Genomic DNA, 23,736 nt, shown 5'->3' with positions numbered 1-23,736 from the left:
GTGATAGCCTGTATGAAGTGCACTGGGGGTCACCATGGACTGCTCCTGCCACAAAATAGTTCACCAGCTTGCCACAGAATTTTCGTCCCTGCCTATTGGCCAGTCTACCATATTCAGAGTTAGGCAACAGAAGGAGAGGTGTGGTCTCTAGAAGGCTGTTGCTTAAGTGCACATGTTCCTTGAGGGTACTAGACCACTGGATCTCTAAAAAAATCAAATAGATTTGATTTCTACCATTAGAACCTTAAGTTAATTAGCTAATTATCGCCTGAATGGGCATGAGGGCTTATTTCAAGGGGGATGAGGCATAGGATAAGATTCCGTGGTAGGAGACAATAGCACATAGAAGAAATAAATCTTCAGGGCCTGTGAAAGGCACCCCTAATCTGGGTCACCAGATTAGGAACACCAGCTGGTGCTTCAATACACCCTCTCACTTAATCCTCACAATACACAGTAAGGTAGATTATTTTATAACAAAGTATTTTTAGAACAATAGTTAACCTTTATTGAGTATTTAGTATATGCTCACTTTACTTGGATTATCTCACTTGGTCCTCACAACCCTAGTAAGTCTAAAGACAAGAAAGCCAAGACTTAGCAAAGTTAAATCTGTCCAAGGTCAAACAGCTTTTAAGTGTTATAGTTGAGATTTAAAGCCAAGTCTGTCTTCATTCTCGACCACTGTACTGTTATCTTACTGTTATCTGAGCCTCGGAGTAGTTACGACTGGCTTGAGGCCACACAGCTAATAATGGCAGACCCAGGGTTTCAATCTAGGCCTATGTGCCTACCAACCTACACATTTTATACTCTATAATCACATATGTAAGGTGAGGATTGCAGGAGGCTAGAATGCATCTCCAGTGGGAGAGTCACAGAAAATATTTCAAGTATGTCATAACTTTGCCTTCCAGGAACTCAACTGTATAAGGTCTCGGGTGGTCCAAGAATCTACCTCTCACCATTCCTGAGCAGTCCATATCCTAGGGAACTCAAAGAGAACCAGAAGTCATTTGACACTGAACTTTATTTGTTCTGACCATCTGATATACTGTTCACCCTGCTGGGAAACAGAGACAATGCCCTGTGCAAAAGGCCGGAAACATGCCAAAATAAACATTGAGGCCAGGCCTCGAGAACAGCCCTGGAGGACAAGTTCTGTGGCTGCTTGTCAACTGCCCAATCAGGTCTCCTCTCTTCTCAGCTCTCAATGGGTGCTGATTCTTCAAATGGCTGTCAGAGCTGCACCTTGGAGACCAGTAACAATTTCTTTGATTACAAAGAAATATAAGTCACCCAGTAGTTGGTGAGAATCTAATTATCTCTACTGGCCATGACCACAAAAATGGTGGGGCGGCCCAGAGACGGAAATTGGGAATTTCCGGTAGATATCAGGCAAGGGCTGGCAAACTGATTCCACCAGAGAAGCCCTACAGGCATGACTGCAGTTGCCCCAGAAACATGTGGCTATTTGTGCTACATAACCAGTGCTGAGCAAGTAAGGGCTTGCTCCCCAGAGACCTCCTGCCACCCACTTGGGCTTCTTGGTTAATGCAGGCCTGACTCGTTTGGACCCCACGGAGTGGCTGCATCCCAAAGCTGGTGAAAGGGATTCCCTCCATCAAGAAGAAATCCTCTCCCTTCTCTCTGGTTTCCATAAGGAGGCCCCAACGAGGACTCAAGAGTGTGTGAGGTCCGAGAGAGGAGAAAACACTGCCTAGGGACCCAGCTCTCCACGGGCCATGACGGAGACAACAGGACCATTTTCTGCTATTCCAGGACTAGCCACCTGGGGGCACCCGGCCCTGGCTTTGCTCCCAGGGAAGGCTGCGAGTTGGGAAACGCTGGCCCAGCAGGACTGGGGCAGCTCAGTTTCCCAGGCACCTGAGGGCGGGCCAGCGCACCACAAAGTCTCAGGTTTCAGGGGGACGGCAGTTGCCCGTCTAAAGGCTTCTCTGTTCCTTGGAATTGTACAGAATGTCTCTTGTGGCTTTTCCTCCTCCCTCCTTTTTTCCTGTTGACTCTCCCCATCCGGCGCTCTGAATCACCCGACTCCACAGGAAAGCAGCAGATGTTGACTTTACTTTTTGAAGCCAACATCGGCTCCCTCCTGTGGAGTGGGGAGCAGGCAGGAAGGTGAGAGGCAGGGGAATGGAGGAAAATGGCCCCCATCTTCTCCAATTTTGAGGCAGGATATAGGGGGAATCTGAAAGGAGTCAGGGTCCATAGGCGAAAAATTCTTGATTCCTGGGATAAGGGAAATGGGGCCCCAAACCAAGGCCCCGGTGTTGGCCGTGGAACCGGGATGGTGAGGGAAGCACAGGGTGAGAGTGTTCCTGGTTTTGGTGTCAGCCCCTCTGGTCTGAGGTAAGGCCTCATCTCTTGCCAGCAGCATCCTCATGACTCAAAAGTCAAGTCAGGCTGCAGGTCTGGGGAGACAGTCTAGAAGCTTCTTCTTGTCCGAGCCCCCAAACCTCAGCTCTTATGCAAGTCTTTTGGAGAAGCCGCCAAGGAGGACTTTCTAGGGCTTTATTCTACATTCAATGCTCCAATTTCTCTTCTCTTTTTTCTTCCTCAGGGATTTTCTTACGGGCAAAGAAGCCAAGCTGTAGAGGAAGAGATAAGAGTCATCGCCAAATGTCCTGCCTGGACACCTTGCCAACAGCCCTCAGACATATCTGAAGTCTTCGCTTTTGTTTTGCTTCCAAAAATGAGATTCTGATTTATTTTATTTGGCTTAGCTTAATTCAACCAACATTTGTGGAGTATAGTGAAAGAGCTCCCGGCAGGACACCCATAGCCTGCTTAGCGGCCCATCACAAACCCGGTTCTCCCTGCTATAATCAGGGATCCCTCAACTCGTGGGCATCACGCCCCCTACTCCCACTGAGGCAGTGCCTACCTTCCAAAGGCAGAAGACAAGGAGAGCAAGCAAGAGCAGCCCTCCCAGGACACTGCCAATGAGAAGCCACAGGGAGATGAGGACAGGGCGGGTCTGAATCACCTCCAGCAGGCTCTGTAGGGGAAGGAGACTTGTTTCACACTTGTGCCCTTTCTCCCAGCTAGGCTTGCCCACATGATAGCAAAGCCTCGAAATGAAAGAATAAAAAGAAAGAAACTGAGGCAGGAATAAAGGCAGTGGGACCCCCGCCTCCTGATCGATCACTTGTGACACTTCAGCTGCTGCCTAATGAGGATGGTCTCAGTTATGAAAAAGTCCCCCCTCCCCCTGCGCCCTTCTGCCAACCCCACCCTCACTCTTTGCACAGCTCTCGGGCTCGGGCTCCAGTCCCACCTCACTCCAACGAGAGGCTTCAGGCAGCTGTAGGACACTGCCCTCCTTAGCTCCCAGCTCAAAGGTGCTGACCACCGTCAGGGACTTGAATTTGGCCTGTGGCGCAAGTGGATGGGAAGACAAAGTGAGCCATCATCAGGTGGTGTGGCTCTTGGAACCCCAATGGCAGAGATGAGGCCAGTAGGTACAACTTCCGGTGCCTTCCAGACCAGAAGAAAAGGTTGGAGACCAATGGAGAGAGAGAGGAAGGGTAACAGATGGAAAGCCTCTGGTCCTTCATATATGGTGTTGGCTCTACCCAATATTAGTTAACTCCCCTTCCTTTGGCTAAACCCTAGCCCTCCTTTAGGTTGAAGTTTAGATGTCAACCCCTCTTGGAATTAGAGAGGTGTTTCCTCCTAACCCCTATCAGCCTGGACTAGGTCATAATATTCTCTTTGCTTCTCTTTCACCACTGGACTATAAGATCCTCAAGGTCAAGAGCAGTGTCCTGTAAATTTATTGATTTATTTTGTGTGTGTGTCCTATAAATTTAGATGTCTCCAGTGCCTAGTGCCTAGCACCGTGCTAAGTACCTACTGGTTTCTCAATAAATCTTTATTGAAAAAAAAAATAAGTAAATGAATGAAAAAAGGATACCAAAGAGCAATAAAGAGAGAATCAGACTTAGGGAAGGATGGTGTCTCCAACATAACTTTCCTATAAAATATGCCGTGTGCTATTCAAAGTAGATAGCCCTTAGTACCACATAGCTGTTATAATTAAGGTGCCATTTCCATGCTCAGAAACTCACACTGACTCCTGTCTATCATATTAAGTTCAACTTCATCTCCCCAGCTTTAGAGAACTTTCATAACCTAGATCCCTTTCGGCTATATGATCTTGCCTTCCATTACCCGCCAATACATATCAAGCATGTAATAATCAACTGTTTATTCATGCATTTAACAGAAATGTATTAAGTCGCTATAATGAGTAAGGCATGGTGACAAATGTTGGGGATATTCTCCTCAGTGTCTGCCAAATACAGGTCCTTTTATATAGTAGGCACATGGTGGATTATTAGTTGATTGAATTTAGGTATCCTATAAATGTTGATTATTGATAGAGCACTAAGGGATGATAAACAGGAAAATACAAGGAGAATAACTAGCTTTAATGAGTCAATCTCATTATTCATTTATTCCTTACAACCTCATGAAGTAGGTATTATCTTCCCCATTTTAGAGAGAAAGAGTAAGAATCAGGGAGATTAAATAACTTGCTCAAGGTCCAACAAGCTAGTAGGAGGCAAAGTTGGAACTTGAACATGAGTCAATTCCAAAACCTATGCTGAAGTTCCAGACCGTAGTGGAAGAGGAAAATAGAAGAAAAGATTTACCCTCCGGAAAAACTCATTGTGAACCAGCCTCAGTAGTCCAACAGAGACCTCAGTCCCCTTTGCCAGCCGCCCAAGATGGCACCTCACGACTTGACACCGAGTGTTGCTCCCATTCTTCCAGAAGAGAGAGACAGATCAGGATCTTGGGATGGAAAAATCCCTTGCTCCCCACTCCAGGCTCCGCCCCCGTCCCAAGGCTCCAAACACTACTGCTCCCCACTGCATTCCCATTCTGGACACCTTCTTCACCTTCTTGTGAGCCATACCAGTCTGTTTGTGTGATGAAACTCCTCAGGGTGCACAAGGGGTCCTGGGGGCTCGGTCAGGTTCTGTACTGTGCAACTTGCCTAGAGGGAGATGCAACTTGAGCCACCCTCTTGATGGTGAGAGGCCAGCCACTCCAGGGTGACCAGGAGCATGCTACCCACGCTCCGTGGTTCTTCCCTGGGCAATCCCTCTCTTTCTCCCCCAAAGAAGGCACATGTGTAAAAGAAAGGCCTCCCAGAGAGAGGAGCCCTGATGGCAGTGACCCCAACAGAGAAGGAGCTGGGTAAGTTTACCAGATCAAGGTGGCAGGGTTCCATGCACCCTTAGCCTGGACTCACATTGTTGGTGATGAACTGAGACAATGACAGGAAGTAATTGCCCCCATGGGCCACAGCTGGAAGGAGGGCTGAGATGATGAGGCCACTGACCACATAGCAGCCAAGGTTCTGAACCTAAGAGGAGGATTGGAAGTGGGAAGAGGTGGGACACAGAAGACCTTTCCTCATCTGTTCCTCTTCACCCTAGATGCCACTGGAAATCAAAGAGAGACTCTTCCCTCCTTTGCCCAGCACTCCTCCCCCTCCCCCTGCTCATGCCAAGGCCCCTCCAGCTTCTCACCCTAAGAGTGGTTTTGAATTCGGGACCCACTGGGAGGGGCCCATATGGGTGAACCTCATAGCGGTGCAGAGTGGACTCACTGCGTGGACACCGAGTCAGGAAGCACAGGGTCACAGCCATGACACAGACACAGGGGCACATGATCAGCACACAGACATGGATTCAGGGAAGGCAGGGCCAGCACGTGGATAAAGGGATGGGGGTACATAAAGAAGACAGAAATGGAATGTGACGTAGACCTGGTACAAACTTTATGGTTGCACCCCCTACCCTTCGCCCCAGCTCCAATCCCTAGGGCCTAGAGCCAAGCCCTATACCTAGGAAAGTAAGATGCTCAAAAGGTTCGACTTGAGTGGGATTCAGGGCAAAAAGATGGAGCAGCCCCAAGGGTTTGCATTTGGGGAAAACACTGAAACACATGGAAGGAAATGGAGAAAACACAGAGTAGGGGTCTGGGGCCAGAACGGACAGGGTCCTAGTGGGGAGCTGAGCCATACCTGGAGAATAGGAGGCGGGGCTCGTAATGAATGTAGGCTGAGGTCTGGGCTGTGTTATCTTGAAGGGTCCCGTTTCTCTCCAGGCTATTGCTGTAGGGTTGGGGGAGAGGCTCACGTCCCAGCCCACTCTAAGACACCCCACTCTGGAGGAGACGAGTCACCGCTGTTTCCACCAACCCCCTCCCCCCGCAAGACTCCACAGGAGAGGCTGGGAGGAAGCTCCCCTTGTTCCCACCTGGTGGCAGTCAGCCTCACGAGGACCTGGCTCAGGAGGAAAGAGCAACTAAACTCGAACTCCAGCAGAAAGGTCACCTGGAGGCAGGTGGTTTGGGGTCAGGGCATAGTCCTCTTTATGGGGCCAGCACAGAAGAACAGGAGGCCTCGTGGGCCTCCTTCCCTAAACTCCCAGGACCCGCAGGTTCCGGCCCCTGTTCTCTCAGAACCCCTTTCTCATCCTGGGCCCCTACTCACCTTGGCTCCAGCCTGAAAGACAGGGTGCCCCACACTGCAGAGCCGGACATGAGGGGAAGGGGCTGTGCATTCCACCTTCACGGGGCTGTCCCTCTGAGGGCAGAGGAATGTGGCGGGGGCTGGAGCTGAAGCCGTCAAGTGTCTCCTGCCCACAGCCTCTCAACACCGAGCCTTTCTCCAGAGCCTTTTGCAGCCTAGGCCAATACCCCAATCTTCCTCCCCCTCCTTCCCCGACTCCTCCCAAATCTCCTCCCCCAGGTACCTGAGGTGTGAAACTGGCCAGGTGGAGGTTTCTAGAGAAGCTCAGGTTCAGGCTAGCGTTGTAGGCATTTTCCTTCCTGTTCTCCAGAGTTGCTGATACTAGCACTTTCTGCCGACCTCCTCGAACCACGAAAGGGTCCTTCCTAGGAGGGGTGGATAAGGGAGAGCCCAGGAGTTGAAAAGCTGCCAAAGGCATCACTTCTACTCTTCTGGGCAAGAAACAACCCTCCAGCTCCCTTCAAGCTCCTTCTGGTCTGTCTCAGGTCACCCTGGTTTGGCCAGTTCACATCCATCCCACCTGGAGCCTCTGATGTCCATATCAGCACGAAGCACCAGATCTGTGACACATTCATTGTCAGGGCCACAGTCCTTAGAGAAGGGAACCTAGAGGGGAGAGAAGGGGCTGAGGCCTGATAGGAAGGCAAGCAGAAAAGCACGGAATTAGGGGGAAAGGGAAAAGAAAAGAGTGGGTGCCCGGGTCAGATTTGGCTGTGATATTAGGTCTCGGCCCTCCGTGTCTCTTGAATTCACTGAGAAGGGCAGTACTGGGACCCAGGGGCAGGGCAGGGCTTGGCATCGCTGACCAGCTTTCGTATAGAGGTGGGTGAGCCCTCATCCAGCACAGGTCCTGGCTTCGTGGTGTTGTCCAATGCAAAGGTCACAGTCAAGGCCACTGGCCGGAGGTAATCTGAGGTATCCTAAGGAAAATCAGAATCAAGGATTATGGGGAGCCAGGAGTTAGGGGTACAGCCCAGGCCCCCGTAAGAACGTGATTATTACAGTGATCAATTACCGAACACCTTCTATGTGCTGGGTACTGTCCTGAGGTTTTATCAGCACTATTACCTTTAATTCCAATACAACTCCCACACTGTAGTTATTATTAGTATCTCCTCTTTTCGGGTAAGCAGGGAACCTGCGGGGTGCAGGTTATGTGACCTGCCAGAGTTCACGAGTGGTGACCGGCAGAGTGAGGCTTCAAACCCAGATCAGCCTGCCTCCAGAGTCTGAACTTCCTCACTGCCCCAGCTTCAGCTCTGGCTTTCTTGCCAGACCCGGCAGAAATTCCTCCTCCAGCCAGCCTGCCCCTCACTCCCAGGCCCCGACACGGAGACAACTAGACAACTAGACAACTAGACGACTCTTAACAAGAACCTGTATGTGCGTTAATCTGATCAAGAACCTGCACTTGTGTTATTCGGATCAAGAACCTATATGTGTATTTTGTTTGAGGCACCTGCCTCAGTATTATACACGGTGTTTGCTATGGATGCGTCCCAATTATTTACTTTACCTCTGCTTAGAGCCTTTGTGTTGCCTTCCCCACCACCTGACTCCCTCTCTCCCAAAGCCAGTGTCCTCTTGAACAGTTTCCAGATTTCCGTAGCCATACCAAAGCCGGGATGTTTTCATTCGTTTGGGTACCAGTATTTATGGATCTCTAACTACATAATTTCTCTCTTTTCTTTCTTTCTTTCTTTCTTTCTTTCTTTCTTTCTTTCTTTCTTTCTTTCTTCTTTCTTTCTTTCTTCTTTTTCTTTCTTTCTCTCTCTCTGTCCCCTTCCTTCCTTCCTTCCTTCCTTCCTTCCTTCCTCTAACTGGGGCCAGTATAAGATCCCAGAGGCTGATCTGCAAATCAAGCTATTTGTCTTTGTGTGTGAGACCCTGTATTCAGGGTTGGGTGACTTTTCTAAGAGAAATACTGGGAGCAGGGAGGGGGTTGGTCACATTTTTTTTTTTTTAACCTACCTTGGGGTAGCGGGGGAAATCCTATTTTTTACAATATTTTTGTTTTTGTTTTTCTATTAACCTTTCCTTTTATCCTTGAATTTTTACTAAATTTCCTCCTGACTTAAAAATCTTGTTTCTAATTTGGGAATTTGAAATCTTGGTACTTAATGTTATGCCATTTTTTCCAAAGAGTTCAAACCACTTTAATACCAGAACATGGTAAAATATTTGCAGAGTCTGTCCTGTCTTCCTGCCCGTCCTCACCAGCACGTGGAAGCGCAGCTGCTCACAAGTGACGTTCCCAACACTGAGCCGGAGCCTCCGAGGGGACAGCCTCTGGCCTGAGCCGTCAAACACAGCACGAGCCCCTGTGGTCCACTCGTCCAGTGACGCTGTGAACCGCAAATCTGGATGGGGCAGGCAGGAGCGAGGGTGGAGAGGGGTCCAGGGACCAAGGCAGGTGGGTTTAAGGGTTACTTAGGACGCTCCGGTCACTCACAGAATCGGCGATCCCAGTGGCCAGGGGTGCGAGAGGTCACTCGGAAGCAAAGGGCTGCAGACAGGCAGGCTGCTTCCTGGCCTCGCCGGCTGCAGTCCCTCTGAACCACACTGATGGCTGGAGGGGTCACCTCCAGGGAAGGGGCCAGGTGGACAATGGGCCGGGAGCTGGGATCAAGAAATTCTAGCAGTAAGAGGAAAGCCCTTGGAGAAAGGTGATCCCCAGTGCTTGCCTCCCAGAGGTCAAAGGAAAGAATGAGAGGCTAGATGTACACGTGTCACCTCCCCGCCGGAACCTTCAGGCAGAAAGATAATAGCTAACACTGAATAAGCACTTGCCATGTGCTAGGCACTGTGTTAAGATCTTTCATGATTATTGCATTTAACTTTCACAACAAACCTATGAGGTAGATTCTGTTATTATTCCCGTTTAAGATTTTTTTTTAATGTTTATTTATTTTTGAGAGAGAGAGAGAGAGACAGCGCATAAGTGGGGGAGGGGCAGAGAGAGAGGGAGACACAGAATCTGAAGCAGCTCCAGGCTCCGAGCTGTCAGCACAGAGCCTGATGCGGGGCTCAAACTCACGAACCGTGAGATCACGACCTGAGCCAAAGTCCGTTGCTTAACCGACCGAGCCACCCAGGCACCCCCACAAGCCTTTGCTTTTATCAGTTAGGTTATGCTGTCCATAGCCTCCTGAGCTAGGACTGCTCACCTAAGCAAAACGGCTGCCCCTTGGGCACCCACAGCCACATCTACCAGGTCATCTCCATCCAGATCCAGCCGGCCATCCACACTCCGGCCAAAGTAGCTGAGGGCCTGTGGCATGGAGATAGCAGCAATCCTCTGAGAGGAAGAGAGGGGAGACTGAGCAGGGACTCTCACGCCTGGTGACCCCGGCCGCCCACCGGGCACACAACAAGGGGTAAGAGAATAAGAAGAATAAGAGACACTAGTCTGTACTTAGGAGTCCCTAGTACGGCAACCTGTACCCTACCCTCCCACCTCACCTTTTTGACTACTGATAAAAAAGCACTTGTCCAGTTTGGGTCTCAAGGCCAGGGAAACAACGACGAACAAGGAGCACACCCCACTTCTCCTTCCTCCCACCCATGCCCCTGCTTTCTCTGCACGCTCCTGACCTGGGCGGGACGGGGCCTGATCCCACTCTGGGCGCCATGATACAGGTACAGTGCTCCATGGTGCCCGTCCTCCAGGGGCGCCCCCACAGCCACATCAGCAAAACCATCTTGGTTCAGATCAGGAAGGGCACTCATGGCAAAGCCAAACCGAGCATCCTGGGGGGGTTCTGGCTGAAGTGTTCCCTGGAGTGTCAGCAAGGACTGCTGGTGGAGGGGAGAAGACAGAAGACGCTGATCTGGTGGCCCCAACCTCTCAGCCAGCCCGTGAACAGACGTGCCTTCCCTCCCTCCTTCCCTCCACCGCCCCCACCACAGACCCCAGCAAGTCTCACCTGACCCACCAGATACACATAAACACGGCCCGTCTCCTTGTTCTGGGGTCCCAGGAACATGGGGGCAGCCACAAGTAAGACATTGGTTGTTCCATCCCCGTCCGTATCCAATGGACAGAGCTCACTGCCAAAGTAGGAGCCAATCTGGGGAGTGGCGGGGAGCGGTGACCCCAGGGAAAAAGGAAGGTGATTGTGGACAAGTGAGAAGCATCAGCCAGCCTACCAGCGTGGTTCTCACACCCCTGACAGACTCCGCCAACCAGAACTCAGCAAAGATTTTTCAGGATCCTCTCTTGGTCCTTCCCATTCCTCCCCCACAGCCTGAAGGCCCCTCAGGATCCAAGCGTCCCACCCACTCTTGGATGCCCTACCTGCTCCCCCTGGAGGCTCTGGGCAACCCTCACAGCCCCATCTCTCTTAAGCTGGAAGGCGATGACCTTTCCTCTATGTCTAAACCGAGGAGCCCCTGAGAGAAAGAGGCGGCGTCCACCCCGCAAAAGCATGGAGGAAACAGAGTAACCTAGAAGTGGACAGGGAATCGGGTGAAAGGGAAAAAAGATGGGGTCAGAGTAGGAGGGGTCCCTAAAGGCACAGGACGAGGTCCCAAAGAAAGTAGATTGGTGAGAAACTGCTCTCATACCCCCCACTGGGGAAACAGTTCCTCCTCACCCCCTAATTCCCTGCAACCCTCTGCTACTTACCTAAGTAGGCTGCATGGTTCTGCAAAGCAGGGGGGAACTCATCTTCCAGGGCCGTCCGTGGGGGGAAAAGGCGGTGACCTTCCTCAAGCCATAACACAGAGCCCCCCCAGTCATAGGCCCCCACCATTCCAAAGAGAATCCCATCCTGTATGGCAGAAACAGATGGGGTCGTTTGAAAAGACAACAGGAAATAAAGAGTAAAAACTCCAGGAGTGAGAGGGTCACTAAGACTATGCTGGGGGCACTTGGAAGGCATGGGAAGGTCGGTATGGACATTGGTTAAAGGAAGAATCTAGAAGAACTCTGGGCGGGGTTGAAGTTGCCTGAGTCTGAGGTGGAGAGGAGTCAGATGTTGAGAGGGGTCAGAGTCTGTCCAACCTTCAACCGATGAGTAGAGAAACCAATCTGAGACATTTCCAGCCCAAAAGAGCTTTCGTTTTCTCCACGGGACCCTTGAGCATGAGAAAATATCAAGGCAATATCAGGAAAGACATTTCTTTGACTCACTGAACTCACTCCAGAACCCTGCCTACACCCAGAACTCCTCCCTACCCTGTCCCCCATTTCTTCAGGGAAGTCATTACCCTCAAGCCCAAAAATCCGGTCTCCCAGTGCGTCCACAATGTCCGTCAGTACAGCTTCATCTGTGACGTTGAAGAAGAATCTCTCATCTGGATCACTGGCAATAGTTCTGATTTCCCGCAGGAAAGAGCTAGGGTCTCGCTGTCTCCGGAGGTAGTGGCCAAGGACCTGGGGTCAGGAGAGCAAGGTGGGGTCAGTTAGCTGTGGGGAGTGAGGTGTTACAGCTGGTACACAACACAGCCGACTAGAGTGAAAGAAGGGAAAAGAAGAGGCTGGTCTTTGGGGAGTCATTAATGCCTATCTTCTTCAAGTTCCCCGTCCTCGGGGTCACCATCCCCCCTCCATCCTTCCAGATCTGGAGTAGATTCTCACCGCAATCCCATAGCGGGTCACTCTCCCAGCCTCACAAGCCTTTAGGGCTGCAGGAAGTTCCTCTCCATCATGTGACTCTCCATCAGTGACAACAACCAGCAGCCTGGCCGCCTCTGGCCGGCCCCCGCGGGATGGACTGAATCCTTCTGTGCTGAGAAGAGAGAGAAAAGAGTGAGGTGTGATCACGTGTATGCAGACACACACACACACACACACACACACACACACACACCACTGTCAGCAGTTCACTGAGGTCAGGCATCTTGCCTTTTAGTCCACCTCCCTGATAGTGGAGACTGGCACACAGGAAGGGCTAAAATGTTTGAATGTCATAGAGCATGGGCAGCAGCATATCCTCAATGCAAATAAGTATGAATGCCATTCGTTCATAGATTCATTCAGCAAAAGTTACATTTGGGAGAGGACAAATATCCAGAGAATGTGGAATAAAGGAGAGTGGTCAGGACAGGGAAGTCTTCCCAGAGATGAGTTCTGAATCATGTTTGGCAAGTGGGCAAGGACATAAGTGGTGGAGAGTCTGAGGGCCAAGATCAAAGCGGGAGGGCAGGGATAGAGAGAGTTCTGTCTACGGAGATAAATAACATAAATCAGGGATGTGGAAAGACACAGACGTACACTTTGAAGAGAGTGATGAGAAGGGTATGCAGTGACGGCCAGCTTAGCCTTCCCCAAAAGTGCACACAAAGAAAAGCATCGAAGACATTTTGGGATGGACACAGTGGACTCCAAACCCTCCCCTAACCTTTCTAGGCCCTCCCCACTTTGGCCTCCCAGGCTCCCCTTCCCAGTGCCTCACCAGGCCACCAGGATTGCTTGGGCGGTCTTTGTTTCTCGTCCCTCTCGCCGACTCAGGTTCCTGGCTGCCCTCACCACTTCCTCCTTGGTTCGGAAATCTCCCAGGGACCACTCGTGCACAGGGCTCTCCCCATACTGTACCAGTCCCACCTGAGAATAAAGCGTGCACTCACATGGAATGTGTGTGCTGAGGGAAAAGATAGTATGTGGGGGCAGGGAGATGGGCATTTGGATACTACTGAAGACACTACCTACATTTACCTCCTTCTCTCCCCGTCTCTCCCTGTCCAAGCCCATCCACATTGCCTTCTCTTACCTGTATCTGCTCCGGGTCAATAAACAGTCTCCCTACCAGTCTTCGTAGGAAAGTCTGAACTTCAGACCAGGGGTAGATACTGTTGGAGCCATCCAAGACGATGACAACATCCATGTAGGTGGGACAGCCTAGGAAGAGGGGTATGCTGATGGGGAACAGAGGGGTAGAAGGATATTGGGCACGCAGGCAACAAGGGAAGAAGTCACAGGAGGGCACGTTCCATTCAAACAATTATTTGGCGCTTCTGAACATGCAAGGAAGGTAGTATACCAGGCCCTGGGTAAATGCAGAAATGAATAAAAGAGGACACGGACATACATACAACTTACTAAAAGAAGAAGAAGAAGTAGAAAAAGAAGGAGGGAGAGGAGGGAGGAGGAGAGGAAAGGGAGAAGGAGAAGGAGAAGAAAGAGGGGGAGGGAGAGACGGAGGGGAATTAAGTGCTAGGTAGAAACAGAGCACCACTCTATGCTTTGGGAGAAGAAGAGGTCAGTTCTGATTGTGGGGAATCAGAGACGTAAGCAATAGAAAGATGTCTGAGGAGAGGAGAGCATTTGCCTGGAGAACACTTTAAAAGGACACGGAGGTATAAAAATAGATGACAAATAGAATGAGGAGGGAAATGCTCTGGCAAAGGCATAGGGTGTGGAGGGTATAGTGAGAGGGTTTTTTTGACGTTGGTTAGATCAGTTCATGGAGTCTTGATGCCCTGGCAAAGAGTCTGAACTCTTTTTTTTTTTTTTAATTTTTTTTTCAATGTGTATTTTTTTTTTTTAACGTTTATTTATTTTTGAGACAGGGAGAGACAGAGCATGAACGGGGGAGGGTCAGAGAGAGAGGGAGACACAGAATCTGAAACAGGCTCCAGGCTCTGAGCTGTCAGCACAGAGCCCGACGCGGGGCTTGAACTCACGGACCGCGAGATCATGACCTGAGCCGAAGTCGGACGCTTAACTGACTGAGCCACCCAGGCGCCCCTCAATGTGTATTTTTAAGAGAGAGAGAGACACAGAGTGTGAGCAGGGAAGGGGGAGACAGAGAGGAAGACGCAGAATCCGAAGCAAGGCTCCAGGCTGTGGGCTGTCAGCACAGAGCCCGACACGGGGCTCGAACCCACTGGCTGTGAGATCATGACCTGAGCCGAAGTTGGACGCCCAACCGACTGAGCCACCCAGACGCCCCCTGAATTCTAATCTATTAGGAAACATGGAGCTTTAGGCACATTAGGTAGCAACGAGGAAAGCGATGCAGGCCCCCCATCCAGCATCAAACCGTGTTGACCCATCTTTTTCCCACCCTGCACCCAGTTCTGGGGACTGAGTCCTTCGGGCCCTTCTTCTGGCTCACGTTGTGCAGTGGGTGCCAGGCTTCCCTGGGGCCGGAACGAAGCATCCACATGGGCACATATCCCAGAGCTGAAGACAGAGGAGCCACAAGCACGAGACCAGAGAGGGGCACAAGCCTGGGGAGAGTTGGGAGAAATATTACTCCCAGGCTTGGGAGTGCTCTCTCAGCACACACTCCTAGTCAAAGGAGGCGCTGAAACCACTCCCTGGGATTCCCCTCCTTGCTTTCTAGGGTTTTAAACCTCTTGACCCCTCCAGATAGACTAGGTCCCCTTACCATACTGCTCTTTTCTCTGCCCAATCCTTCAGAGACCCCACCACCACCCTTTCGTTAGCTCACCATGAATCCCCCATCATTGTCTGTCTCTAGTAGAGACATTCCGAGGTGCATATTCATAGCAGGATGAGATGAATTTCCCAGTGGATAGTCACCTGGTTGGAAGGGGGTGGAAGAGAATGAGACCATGGGGTCACACATGGGGTGCTTGGGTTTAGGGTGATTAGGAGAGAGGATGAGATCAGGATCAAGTCAAAGATAGGGAGTGTGTGGGATATGGGGGTAAAGTGAGGTATAAGGGGTCAAAGCTACTAGTGTAGCAGGTTAGGGGGTAGGAGTAGAAGAGCGAGGCATCTTCTTACCCAAGTGGCCCTTGGCACATGGGGCACTGTGGGAGCCCCCTATGGGGCAGCGATAAACGTCCCCCCTTCTGTCTCCTGAAGGCCCATCCCAGGGGGCACCCACCAGCATCCTGGGAGGAGGACATGAGTATCAGCATTGTGTGAACATGACCTTTGAGACAGGCTGGAGGGAAAATGCATGGGTGTAGCAAGCCTGGATCCCCAGCCACTTCTAACAGTGGCCTTGCCATCTGCCTTGCCTCCCCTTTAAGAGCTCTACCACAGTCCCAAACCCACGGCCCTCTGATTTCTTCCTCACCATCGACGTCCACCCCCAACATGTTGCAAGACACTGTATCCAAATTCAGCCTCGGGTGGCCCTGAGAACAGGCGTGGGCGGTGTACATCCAGGTTAAAGGGGGAGCATAGACCTGGTGGGGGGGGGGGGGGCAGCAGGAAGCAGTCAGAGTGGTTAATGAATGCCCAGAGAGGCACAACCAGAAAGAAGCGCAAAGGGAATACTTATATCTCAGTCTATATCCCTGTTTCTTACTCAGAAGTTGTCCTGGCCTCTGTCAACATCATGTACTCAGAACTCCAAGCAAGGATGGTCTCCTTCCAGTATTTGGGTCCAGATGTCTAACCTGTGGCCCTCTGCCATGCTGGTGCACAGCTGTATTTCCATTCCCACCTCTGAAATCTCATTCACAGACATGTCTGGAAGGGTCAAGTTCCTCTTTTCCACATCATTCCCCCTACGCATCCTCCCCCACAAGCTGTAAGAGTCAAAGAGGGAGAGGGCCTTTCTGAAGCCCAGAACAACTATGCCTTCCAGATTCTCCCCAAACCCAGGACTTCAGGGAGGACAAGAGGAGGCTAGGGAGTACTGCATGGCTAGGTCTCTCCTCTTTTTGTCTCTTTCTAACTCCCAGTGTCGTTGCCACACTCTCACTCTCTTTCTCCAGCGTCTAGGTCTCTGCTTGATTCCAGTTCTGAAAACCTCAGTGGTAATTAACTGGGTGGGGCTACTCCACTGCCCACACGTATGGTTTGCCATCCACCCTCACCAAGAGACCCGTCACCCCAAAGTTTCCCAAAACCCACTTCTTTTCTAACTCACCCCCCCCAACTGCCCCCTGCATACCTGTATTTCTTAAATTTCAGCCCACTCTAAAGACCCTCCCCTGACTCATATCCTGGCTGATTCTTCCCTGCAACCCCAATCCCTTTAAAATCAGAGCTAGAATGGGGTGCCTGACTGGCTCAGTCAGTAGAGCATGCTACTCTTGATCTCTGGGTCGTGAGTTCAAGCCTCCCATTGGGCTCAGAGTTTACTTAAAAATAAAATAAAAGAAATTTAAAGAAATCAGAGGTGGTATTTTAGGAAACAAAGATTACAGGGCACTGGTGAGGAAAAATTCCAGGCGTACAGTCCCTCCCATTGTCCTTCCCTGACTAGGTCTTGCTCTTTCCTTTCAAGCAACCCCCTCAGGCCACCCCTATCACCCCCACCACCCATGGCTGTAAGCTCTGTCTCAAACCATGCTCCTTTTCAGAAAGGTGTTTTCTATGTGAGGTGTTGTTTTTTTGTTTTTTTGCATCCAGGAAACTGGCAGAGCCATATGACCAGCAACTAACTCACTGGTTAGATAAACCAAGAGTTCTGACCACACATTTATGCCTCAGGCTCCAGAGACCACCACGGGTAGAAGGAGGTTGGCAGGAGGATAATAGGAATCAGATTAGCCACGTGGAAGGTCACATCATATTTCTTTTGGGACCACTTACTCTTGCAGGGCTTAAATATTTTAGCCAACTGGACCCAGAGCTGACACAAGGCCCTGCCAGTCTCAATACCGAAGCAGTCATAATGTGTGGGCCTAAGAAGGAATGCCCCCGCCCCCCGCCACCACATACACATACACACACGAAATGCAGAATGTGTTAACCTCTCACCCTAACCCCCAAAGATGTCAGCTCCAAAGGTCCCAATGCCAAACAACCCATACACCTTCCACTTCCACCGGAAACCAAGAAGTTAACCTCCCTCACCTGTCAGGAACATCACGGGCAAGAGCAGGTGAAGGATGTCGGGGAGTCCCATGCCTGGTTGTTCTCCGTGTGAGAAGTCCTCTGTGCCTCTGTCCCTCTCCTTTTCTGTTTTCTTTACTTTCCCTCCCATCCTGCCCCCTCCCACTGGCAGCTAAAAATAAAATTGGAAGGAATGGGAGGAGTGATGGTGGGGAACTCCGGGGAGCCCCAGACCAAGGAAAGGACCCAGCCATCTCAGCCTATTTCTCTGCCCTGGTGCTGCCCCCTGGAGGCATCGTGTCACTATCCAAAGAACACAATTCTGGACTTTCTGTCCTTTATTTTTCTTCCTTTTTCTTCTATCCTTTGTGGTTGCCAGGCAGTAATGCTTCCCTCGGGTTTGGAATAGACAGTAGGCATGGGAGACAGATACTTTTTACTTCTTAACCTTATTTATCTCACCCTGGGAAATGGAAAATGAGAGAACTGGTGACAGCGATTTCGTTTCCCCTCCCACCCAGGAGTCCCAACATGTGAACACAGCCAGCCCACAAACCAAACCTTGCCAGTCTCACTGTTTGTGACTCAGCCTATGTTGCCTTGTGGCATCACAGCTTTTGGAGGGACCAGGAACTATGAACCGGTACGGGGTGTGCTTTGTGGAACTGGCACAATTACTTTAATATTAGACCCCCTCTTCTCAACGAGACTATAAACTTCTAAAGCTGAGACCATGAAGCTTCCGAGCTTTTTGGATCTCTATCCCTTAGTATTATGCCCCGCATCGTGTAGGTGTTCAGTGAAAGTCTAGGTGAGGATGCCAGTGGCTAATCCCACGGAAAACCCAAACCACAGGAACAGGAATTAGAGGCCTCAGATGACAGAACACACAGGACCAGACCAAACATCGATGAGCAAACTGATCTTTAATGTGCTGACCTGAAAGGCCTGCTCTCCAGTGTGGGCACAGGCCACAGCTATTTACACAGAATCACTGTACAGTATTTACAGCAAGATGCCAGACACAGCATCATTCTGGATAGGCAAAGAAGGGGTGGGAACAGGCTAGGGAACAAAGCCCTGAAATAAAAGTGTAAGTGGAAATCTGCAGGTGTGAGCAGAGGGAAGGGCCAAGTCATGAGGGAGGCCGGTGAGGTAGACATGAAGGAAGAACCATTGCACCATCTCTGGTGCGTAAGGGGAGAGTCCACTGGGACAAAAGTCTTTAAAATTATGATCTGGTGGCATTTGAAAGGGATAAAATCTGCTACCGGTCACTTTTGTGAGGAAAAAGATGAAGGCAGTTAGAACCTCACAGACCACACCTTCTACCTCCCCTTACCAAAAAAGAGTAATTCTGCTGCTGCTTAAAATGCCCAGGACAGCAAACGGAGAAGGTAAAAAAAAAAAAAAAAAAAAAAAAAAAAAAAAAAAGATGTAGAGACGGAATCTTAAATAGACTCAGAAGAGACAAAGTAAAAGGGGTCAAGAGAGACACAGACATTGCACCAGAGGAAAAAAACAAAAACTCCAGAAGATCTGAACATCAGAATCACCCCGTTGACTTTTCATAAGTCACCTCTCCTCACCTCACCTTTCCCAAAGCTCCTCTCTCTTACCCCTGAATCCTGGGATTTTCACTTTAACTGAGGAGGAGAATTAGAATGAGACTGGTATACTGGGGGCGATCTAAGATTGCATCTTACCAATTCAGATCCCCTCCTTATCTTGTACCAGAATATCAGGGCTTCAGTCTTAGCCAAGGGCAGATTAGGGTAAGAATAGACAAAATGGAGGACACGAGGCCACAAAGCCCCACAATCCCAGGGCCACAGCGCCAGAGGCCTAGTTTGTCCAGTGGAATGAAGAGATCACAGGCATTTCTGACCACATCCAGCAGAAGTGGGGGATGACCTCGAAGGATCCGAGCCAAGAGTAGGACTCGGAGCTGGAGCTTGAGAGCCAGATGAGGCAAGCCTCCTCCTGGAGTCCCTGGACCCCCAGGTCCTGCATTTTCAATTCCTCCTGGGGCTCCTCCTCCAGACCCCTTCACTCGCCGGCTACAAGCTGAAGACTCTTGTTCCATCAGTAGGCGAATCTCATAGGCATCACGGCTCAAGTTCATGATGAGGGAAAACAGATAGTACCTGGGATACACAGGCAAGAAGAGTCAGTAAGGGCAGACAGTAGCCACTAAGCCCAACAAATAGAACACGTAAACATTTTTTTCCCCCGTAATGCAAAGGGATTATACATTGGAACACCAGCAGTAAGTGCTATTAGCCACTATTAAGAATGTCTTCCCAGTTTTCTGTAACTAATCAGCGTTTATGCGTACCTTAAGATCCTGGCTTAACATCATAAGCATCATCAAACCATCCAAGTTCAACCTCAAATCTCACTTGTCCACTTGGCAAGCCACATACTTGGCAAGTGTGTGGCAAGCACACACACATTTGACATGAACTATAATAATGCAAACGTTTTGAGAGAATGAGCTTCAGTTGTTTCAGAAACTCAGACACATTATAGATCTTTTAAATCCCATCCTTTTGTTAAAAAAACAAACAAAACAAAAACAAAAATGGAGGCCCAGAGGTGTTCGGCGACTTGCTAAATGTGTTAGATTATCAATTCCTTAAGAACAGTCTATGTCTGGGGCACCTGGCTGGCTCAGTCAGTAGAGCATACAACTCTTGATCTTGGGGTCGTGAGTGTCAGCCCTATGTTGGGCATAGAGATTACGTAGAAAACAAACACCGAACAGTCTGTTTTTGATTTTTAATCCACTATGACAACACTGGTCTATGCTCAATATAATTGTCCTACCTCTAAAACACATCCTGAATCCAACCCTATCTTTCTCCCTTACACGCTACCAGCACAGTCTCAACCATCAGCACCTCTTGCTTGAACTACTACTTTACTCATTTAACTGGTCTCTCCATGGCCACTCTTGCCCCCTGCCCCCAATAATCTAATTTCATCACTCCCCTTCTTAAAACTTTCCATGGTTTCCTTCCTGTCCCATTTAAGATGAACTCTAGACACCTTAGGCAAGCTTTCAGAACTCAACGTCTGACCCTGCCTCTTGAACAACATCTTGAATGTTTCTTGCCCTCAATCACTGTGCTCCAACCATATTAGTTTCTTTCTATCTTTTGATCTCATCAAGCTTGTTCCTGTTTTAGGACCCTTATACTGCCTCATCCATCCACCCGGAATATTCTCCTTCCAAAATCTTCACATGGCTAGTGCTTCCTTGCTCTTCAGGCCTGAGCTTAAATGGCACCTTTTCAGAGAGTTCCTCATTCTAAGGTAGCGAGCCTTTTACTCTCTACCACACGACCATAATTTAATTTCCTGCACAGCACTTAACTACTCATATTTTTATTTATTGTTTCTTTATGTTTGTCTCCTCCCATTACCATGTAAGCTCCACTGGAGCAGGGACTCCTTTTATCTTTATCCTTGTACCCTTGTCTAGACTAGTGCCTGGCACACAGTAAGAGCTCCATAAATATTTGTTGAATGAAATGCATAAACATGGCATATAAACTCTTCTAGGGAGTTGCTTTTCCATAACAGTCCAGCCATGCCTTCACTCCCATCCTTCATACACTATAAGCCATGTAATAGCTGTAAATCACTGATAAACATGAGAAGAAAAGCAAGACATAAATGGAGATGGAAAGATGCTAACATTATATAACACAACAAACAGAATCACAGGAAACAAAAATAAAAACAAATACAAATGATGTGTATACAGATAATTTTAATCCCAAATCATATTTCTCTCCACCTTCATTACCCGCCAGCTCCTTAGTCCAAGCCAACATCATCTCTTGGCCATATTAGGACATCTCCTCTTCTGCCCTACCGCAATCCACCTTCCACATTGCAGCAAGACAGATCTTCTTTAAACACAATTTGAATCATGTCACATCCCTGTTCGGAACCCATCGTACTTGGGATAAAATTTAAACAAAACAAAACCAAAGAATCCTACCCTTGCGTAAGAGGCCTTGCACGAATGATCTGGCCCCTGCATACATCTCCAGCTGAAACTTATGCCCTTCACTCGATACTGTTCATCATGCTGGCTTCCTTTCTATTTCTCTAATTCCACAAAATATGTCCTGGTTTAAGGCCTTAGAATGTGCTATTTTCTGTTTGAGAAGGTCTTCTCTGCCACTGTTGGCTTTGTCTAACTTGTACTCAGACTTCAAGTCTAAACTAAAACATTACTTTCTCAAAGAGTTCTTCCTTAGCCTTTCAATTGAAATCGGCCCCCCTTATTATATATCTCATAACACTCTGTACATTTCCACAAATATTGGGTTTGGTATTTGTCTTAATATGACTCCCCCCACTAGACTAGGAGCATAAAGAGAGTAGGAACCGCATGTATTTGCCTCTTTGCTTTATTCCTTAGCCCATAGGAAGCACCTCCTAAATATTTTTAGAATGAATGAATGAGCAGGCAGTGAAAGACATAATCTGTGGTAGACAGATTATGTAGACAGAAGCAGAATGAAATCAATATAGTATCTTAGGCATCATCATGGAGGAAAAATCTGCCTTCCATCTGCCTCCATTCACTATCCTCTGATAGTTTAAAATCTAAATGAAGACCGGATGCCAAGTGATTAAGACGTGTATATTCTGGGAAGACCCTGAAAGATCTTTCACAAAAGACAAGCCAGGCAGTACAGGGAATACAAAAGGTCTTGTAGGATAAAAGGATATCAAACCTGAATGAACGCTGGGCCCACTTCTCCTGATCCACACGGGGAGCTAGTCCAGATTTTCCAGCCCACAGGACATTGTCACAGGCGAAGTACAAAGCTCGATTGAGGTGACTAACAGTGATGCAGAATCTCAGGACAACATCTGATAAGTGCACAGCTCGTTTGGCTGACTCAAGGGCATCTGCTGAGTTACCCAGTCGTAGAACTTGTGGGGATTAGCAAGGAAAAGCAAGGATTTGGAAGTAGAGGCAAAGAGAGAGTGAGGCACAGAGAAAGAGAAAAGAAGGTGAAAATGGAGGAAGTGATAGGAACATTTTTTTTTAAAAGAGGAAAATCAGTTCAAAAAACTTTTTTCTTCAAATTTTCATCAACTCGTGTCCCAGTTTGGTGTTCTCAGACCTGCCCCATTCTCTCCAATCCTTCCTTAGCCTCTTACCCCTGTTCTCTGATCTCAATCAGGAGGCCTGCAGAGGATAACTGCAGAGCCAAAGGAGGGGCAAGAATGGGCAGAGGAGGTCAAGAACAGGAAAGAGGGACTGAGGGAGAATAGCTGGGGATGGAGAGAGTGTTGGAGTAATAAAAGCAAAAGCACAGTTACTTACGCTTTCTTCCTAGGCTCAGATGACTCTCCAGTTGTCGAATTTGTTTCTGTAACTCAGGACTGGCCCCATGTTTTTGTAGTGCATGGCCAAGAAGGGAGCAGGCATACTGAGCCGCCCTGGAGGAGAGGCCAGGCAACGTAAGGTAGAGAGACCTCCCTAACCTACCCCTCAAAAAGTCTTCCAAGAGGCAAGTAATGACTTCCCTATTCCCAGTTTGAGACCATTCCCTGTCCTCCTGTATACACCCGTATCTTACCATTTCTCCTCCAGGGCAGGGGAAGGGAAAAGCTTAAGGATAAAAAGGAGACTAGAAAGGGTTGAGGGACACCACTTGGAGTTGAGAAAATAAGAGGTTTGACCATGATGAAGTCTGAAAAGGACTCTGAAGGCAGCAGGGGATCCATCACAAGCACATCCGTGTGAGAATGTATGTGATACGTAAGGGAGTGGGGGGCAGACGGAGAGCAGATTATTCTTCAGAATAAGTGAACTGGTAAATTTCAAGGCCCTCTAACTGAATCGAGACCGGAAGACAGGGCGGAGGCAGAGGAGTTCCCGGATAACAGCAGGGTGAGGGGACAAGGGAACTAGAGCCACTCAGCTCTGGGGGCAGAGTCTGGCTCTCCGTCGCGGGGCGAATGCTCCTCACGCCACCACCCCAGTGAGTAAAGTGTTGGTCTTATGTGGACATGGCAACCCTTCGCGGCCTCCCCGCTGGCCCACTCGTGCCTCAGTTTCCCCATCCTTCCGGTGAGCAGAAACGAATCATCTCACGGCCCGCTCAGATCTGCTCCTGGCTGTCCGTCCGGGCCCCCGTAGCCCGAGCTGACCTTTTGTGACCCCCGTAGTGTGAACGGACCTCGCCTCACGAGGATCTTCTTCTGCCCCCACCCCCATTCCTATTCGGGCCGCACCTACACAGCCGTTCCCGGGCCTGGCTCTGAGCACTGAAGCGAACCCAGGCGTCCATGACAGCGGCAGTCCCGGCTCCGCAGCCCCGCGCCCGCCCCACTTCCCGCCCCTAGTCACGCCTCCTGGACGAACCAACGGTCGCTCGCGAGGGACAAACATCCTCCGAAAAGAGAGTGAGTTGGGCCGGCC

The 23,736-nt window shown here is 49.5% G+C and overlaps 2 protein-coding genes across 7 annotated transcripts; both read right to left on the bottom strand.

The window, feature by feature from the left end:
• Window positions 1-1,012: 1,012 nt before the first annotated feature.
• On the bottom strand, window positions 1,013-17,431 carry ITGA10 (integrin subunit alpha 10). Of its 5 annotated transcripts, none has more exons than XM_019436573.2 (30): window positions 17,301-17,431; window positions 15,568-15,679; window positions 15,270-15,379; window positions 14,971-15,062; window positions 14,632-14,746; window positions 13,285-13,412; window positions 12,970-13,118; window positions 12,153-12,303; window positions 11,783-11,948; window positions 11,577-11,650; window positions 11,199-11,343; window positions 10,869-11,017; window positions 10,498-10,641; window positions 10,166-10,369; window positions 9,739-9,869; window positions 9,024-9,190; window positions 8,789-8,931; window positions 7,378-7,491; window positions 7,092-7,177; window positions 6,795-6,936; window positions 6,533-6,625; window positions 6,297-6,373; window positions 6,062-6,151; window positions 5,565-5,643; window positions 5,285-5,398; window positions 4,946-5,026; window positions 4,680-4,793; window positions 3,299-3,394; window positions 2,906-3,019; window positions 1,013-2,609 (listed from the first exon to the last, which is right to left on the bottom strand). In XM_019436573.2, the coding sequence occupies exons 1-30, from the start codon at window positions 17,428-17,430 to the stop codon at window positions 2,544-2,546; spliced, it is 3,576 nt and encodes a 1,191-aa protein (XP_019292118.2). In that variant the 5' UTR covers window position 17,431; the 3' UTR covers window positions 1,013-2,543. The 5 variants fall into 5 exon arrangements, 4 of the variants coding, with proteins under 4 accessions (XP_019292118.2, XP_019292119.2, XP_019292120.2 ...); XM_019436574.2 differs by having other exon boundaries at window positions 10,166-10,366; XM_019436575.2 differs by lacking the exon at window positions 17,301-17,431 and having other exon boundaries at window positions 15,270-15,432; window positions 15,568-15,641.
• Window positions 17,432-18,186: 755 nt separating this feature from the next.
• Window positions 18,187-23,672, bottom strand: PEX11B (peroxisomal biogenesis factor 11 beta). 2 transcript variants are annotated; one of them, XM_019436562.2, is made up of 4 exons: window positions 23,550-23,672; window positions 22,636-22,751; window positions 22,037-22,238; window positions 18,187-19,426 (listed from the first exon to the last, which is right to left on the bottom strand). In XM_019436562.2, exons 1-4 carry the CDS (start codon window positions 23,603-23,605, stop codon window positions 19,021-19,023), a joined length of 780 nt encoding a protein of 259 aa, XP_019292107.1. In that variant the 5' UTR covers window positions 23,606-23,672; the 3' UTR covers window positions 18,187-19,020. The 2 variants fall into 2 exon arrangements, with proteins under 2 accessions (XP_019292107.1, XP_019292108.1); XM_019436563.2 differs by lacking the exon at window positions 23,550-23,672 and adding an exon at window positions 23,365-23,540.
• Between the last annotated feature and the right edge of the window lie 64 nt (window positions 23,673-23,736).

This window comes from Panthera pardus, unplaced genomic scaffold (assembly GCF_024362965.1).
Source record: "Panthera pardus isolate Hobbes unplaced genomic scaffold, ASM2436296v1 HiC_scaffold_11, whole genome shotgun sequence".
NCBI lineage: Eukaryota > Metazoa > Chordata > Mammalia > Carnivora > Felidae > Panthera > Panthera pardus.
This window is presented reverse-complemented; position numbering and strand designations above follow the sequence as displayed.

Coding starts and splice junctions, on each gene's coding strand:
- PEX11B (XM_019436562.2), bottom strand. CDS start 23,605: ATGGACGCCTGGGTTCGCTTCAGTGCTCAGAGCCAGGCCCGGGAACGG. Junction 22,752..23,549: donor GCCCGGGAACGGCTGTGTAG/GTGCGGCCCGAA, acceptor CCTCTCCTCCAG/GGCGGCTCAGTATGCCTGCT. Junction 19,427..22,036: donor TGGGCCCAGCGTTCATTCAG/GTTTGATATCCT, acceptor TGTGTATCCCAG/GTACTATCTGTTTTCCCTCA.
- ITGA10 (XM_019436573.2), bottom strand. CDS start 17,430: ATGGGAGGGAAAGTAAAGAAAACAGAAAAGGAGAGGGACAGAGGCACA. Junction 11,949..12,152: donor TGACCCGCTATGGGATTGCG/GTGAGAATCTAC, acceptor TCCTGACCCCAG/GTCCTTGGCCACTACCTCCG. Junction 6,626..6,794: donor TGGCCAGTTTCACACCTCAG/GTACCTGGGGGA, acceptor CTCTGCCCTCAG/AGGGACAGCCCCGTGAAGGT.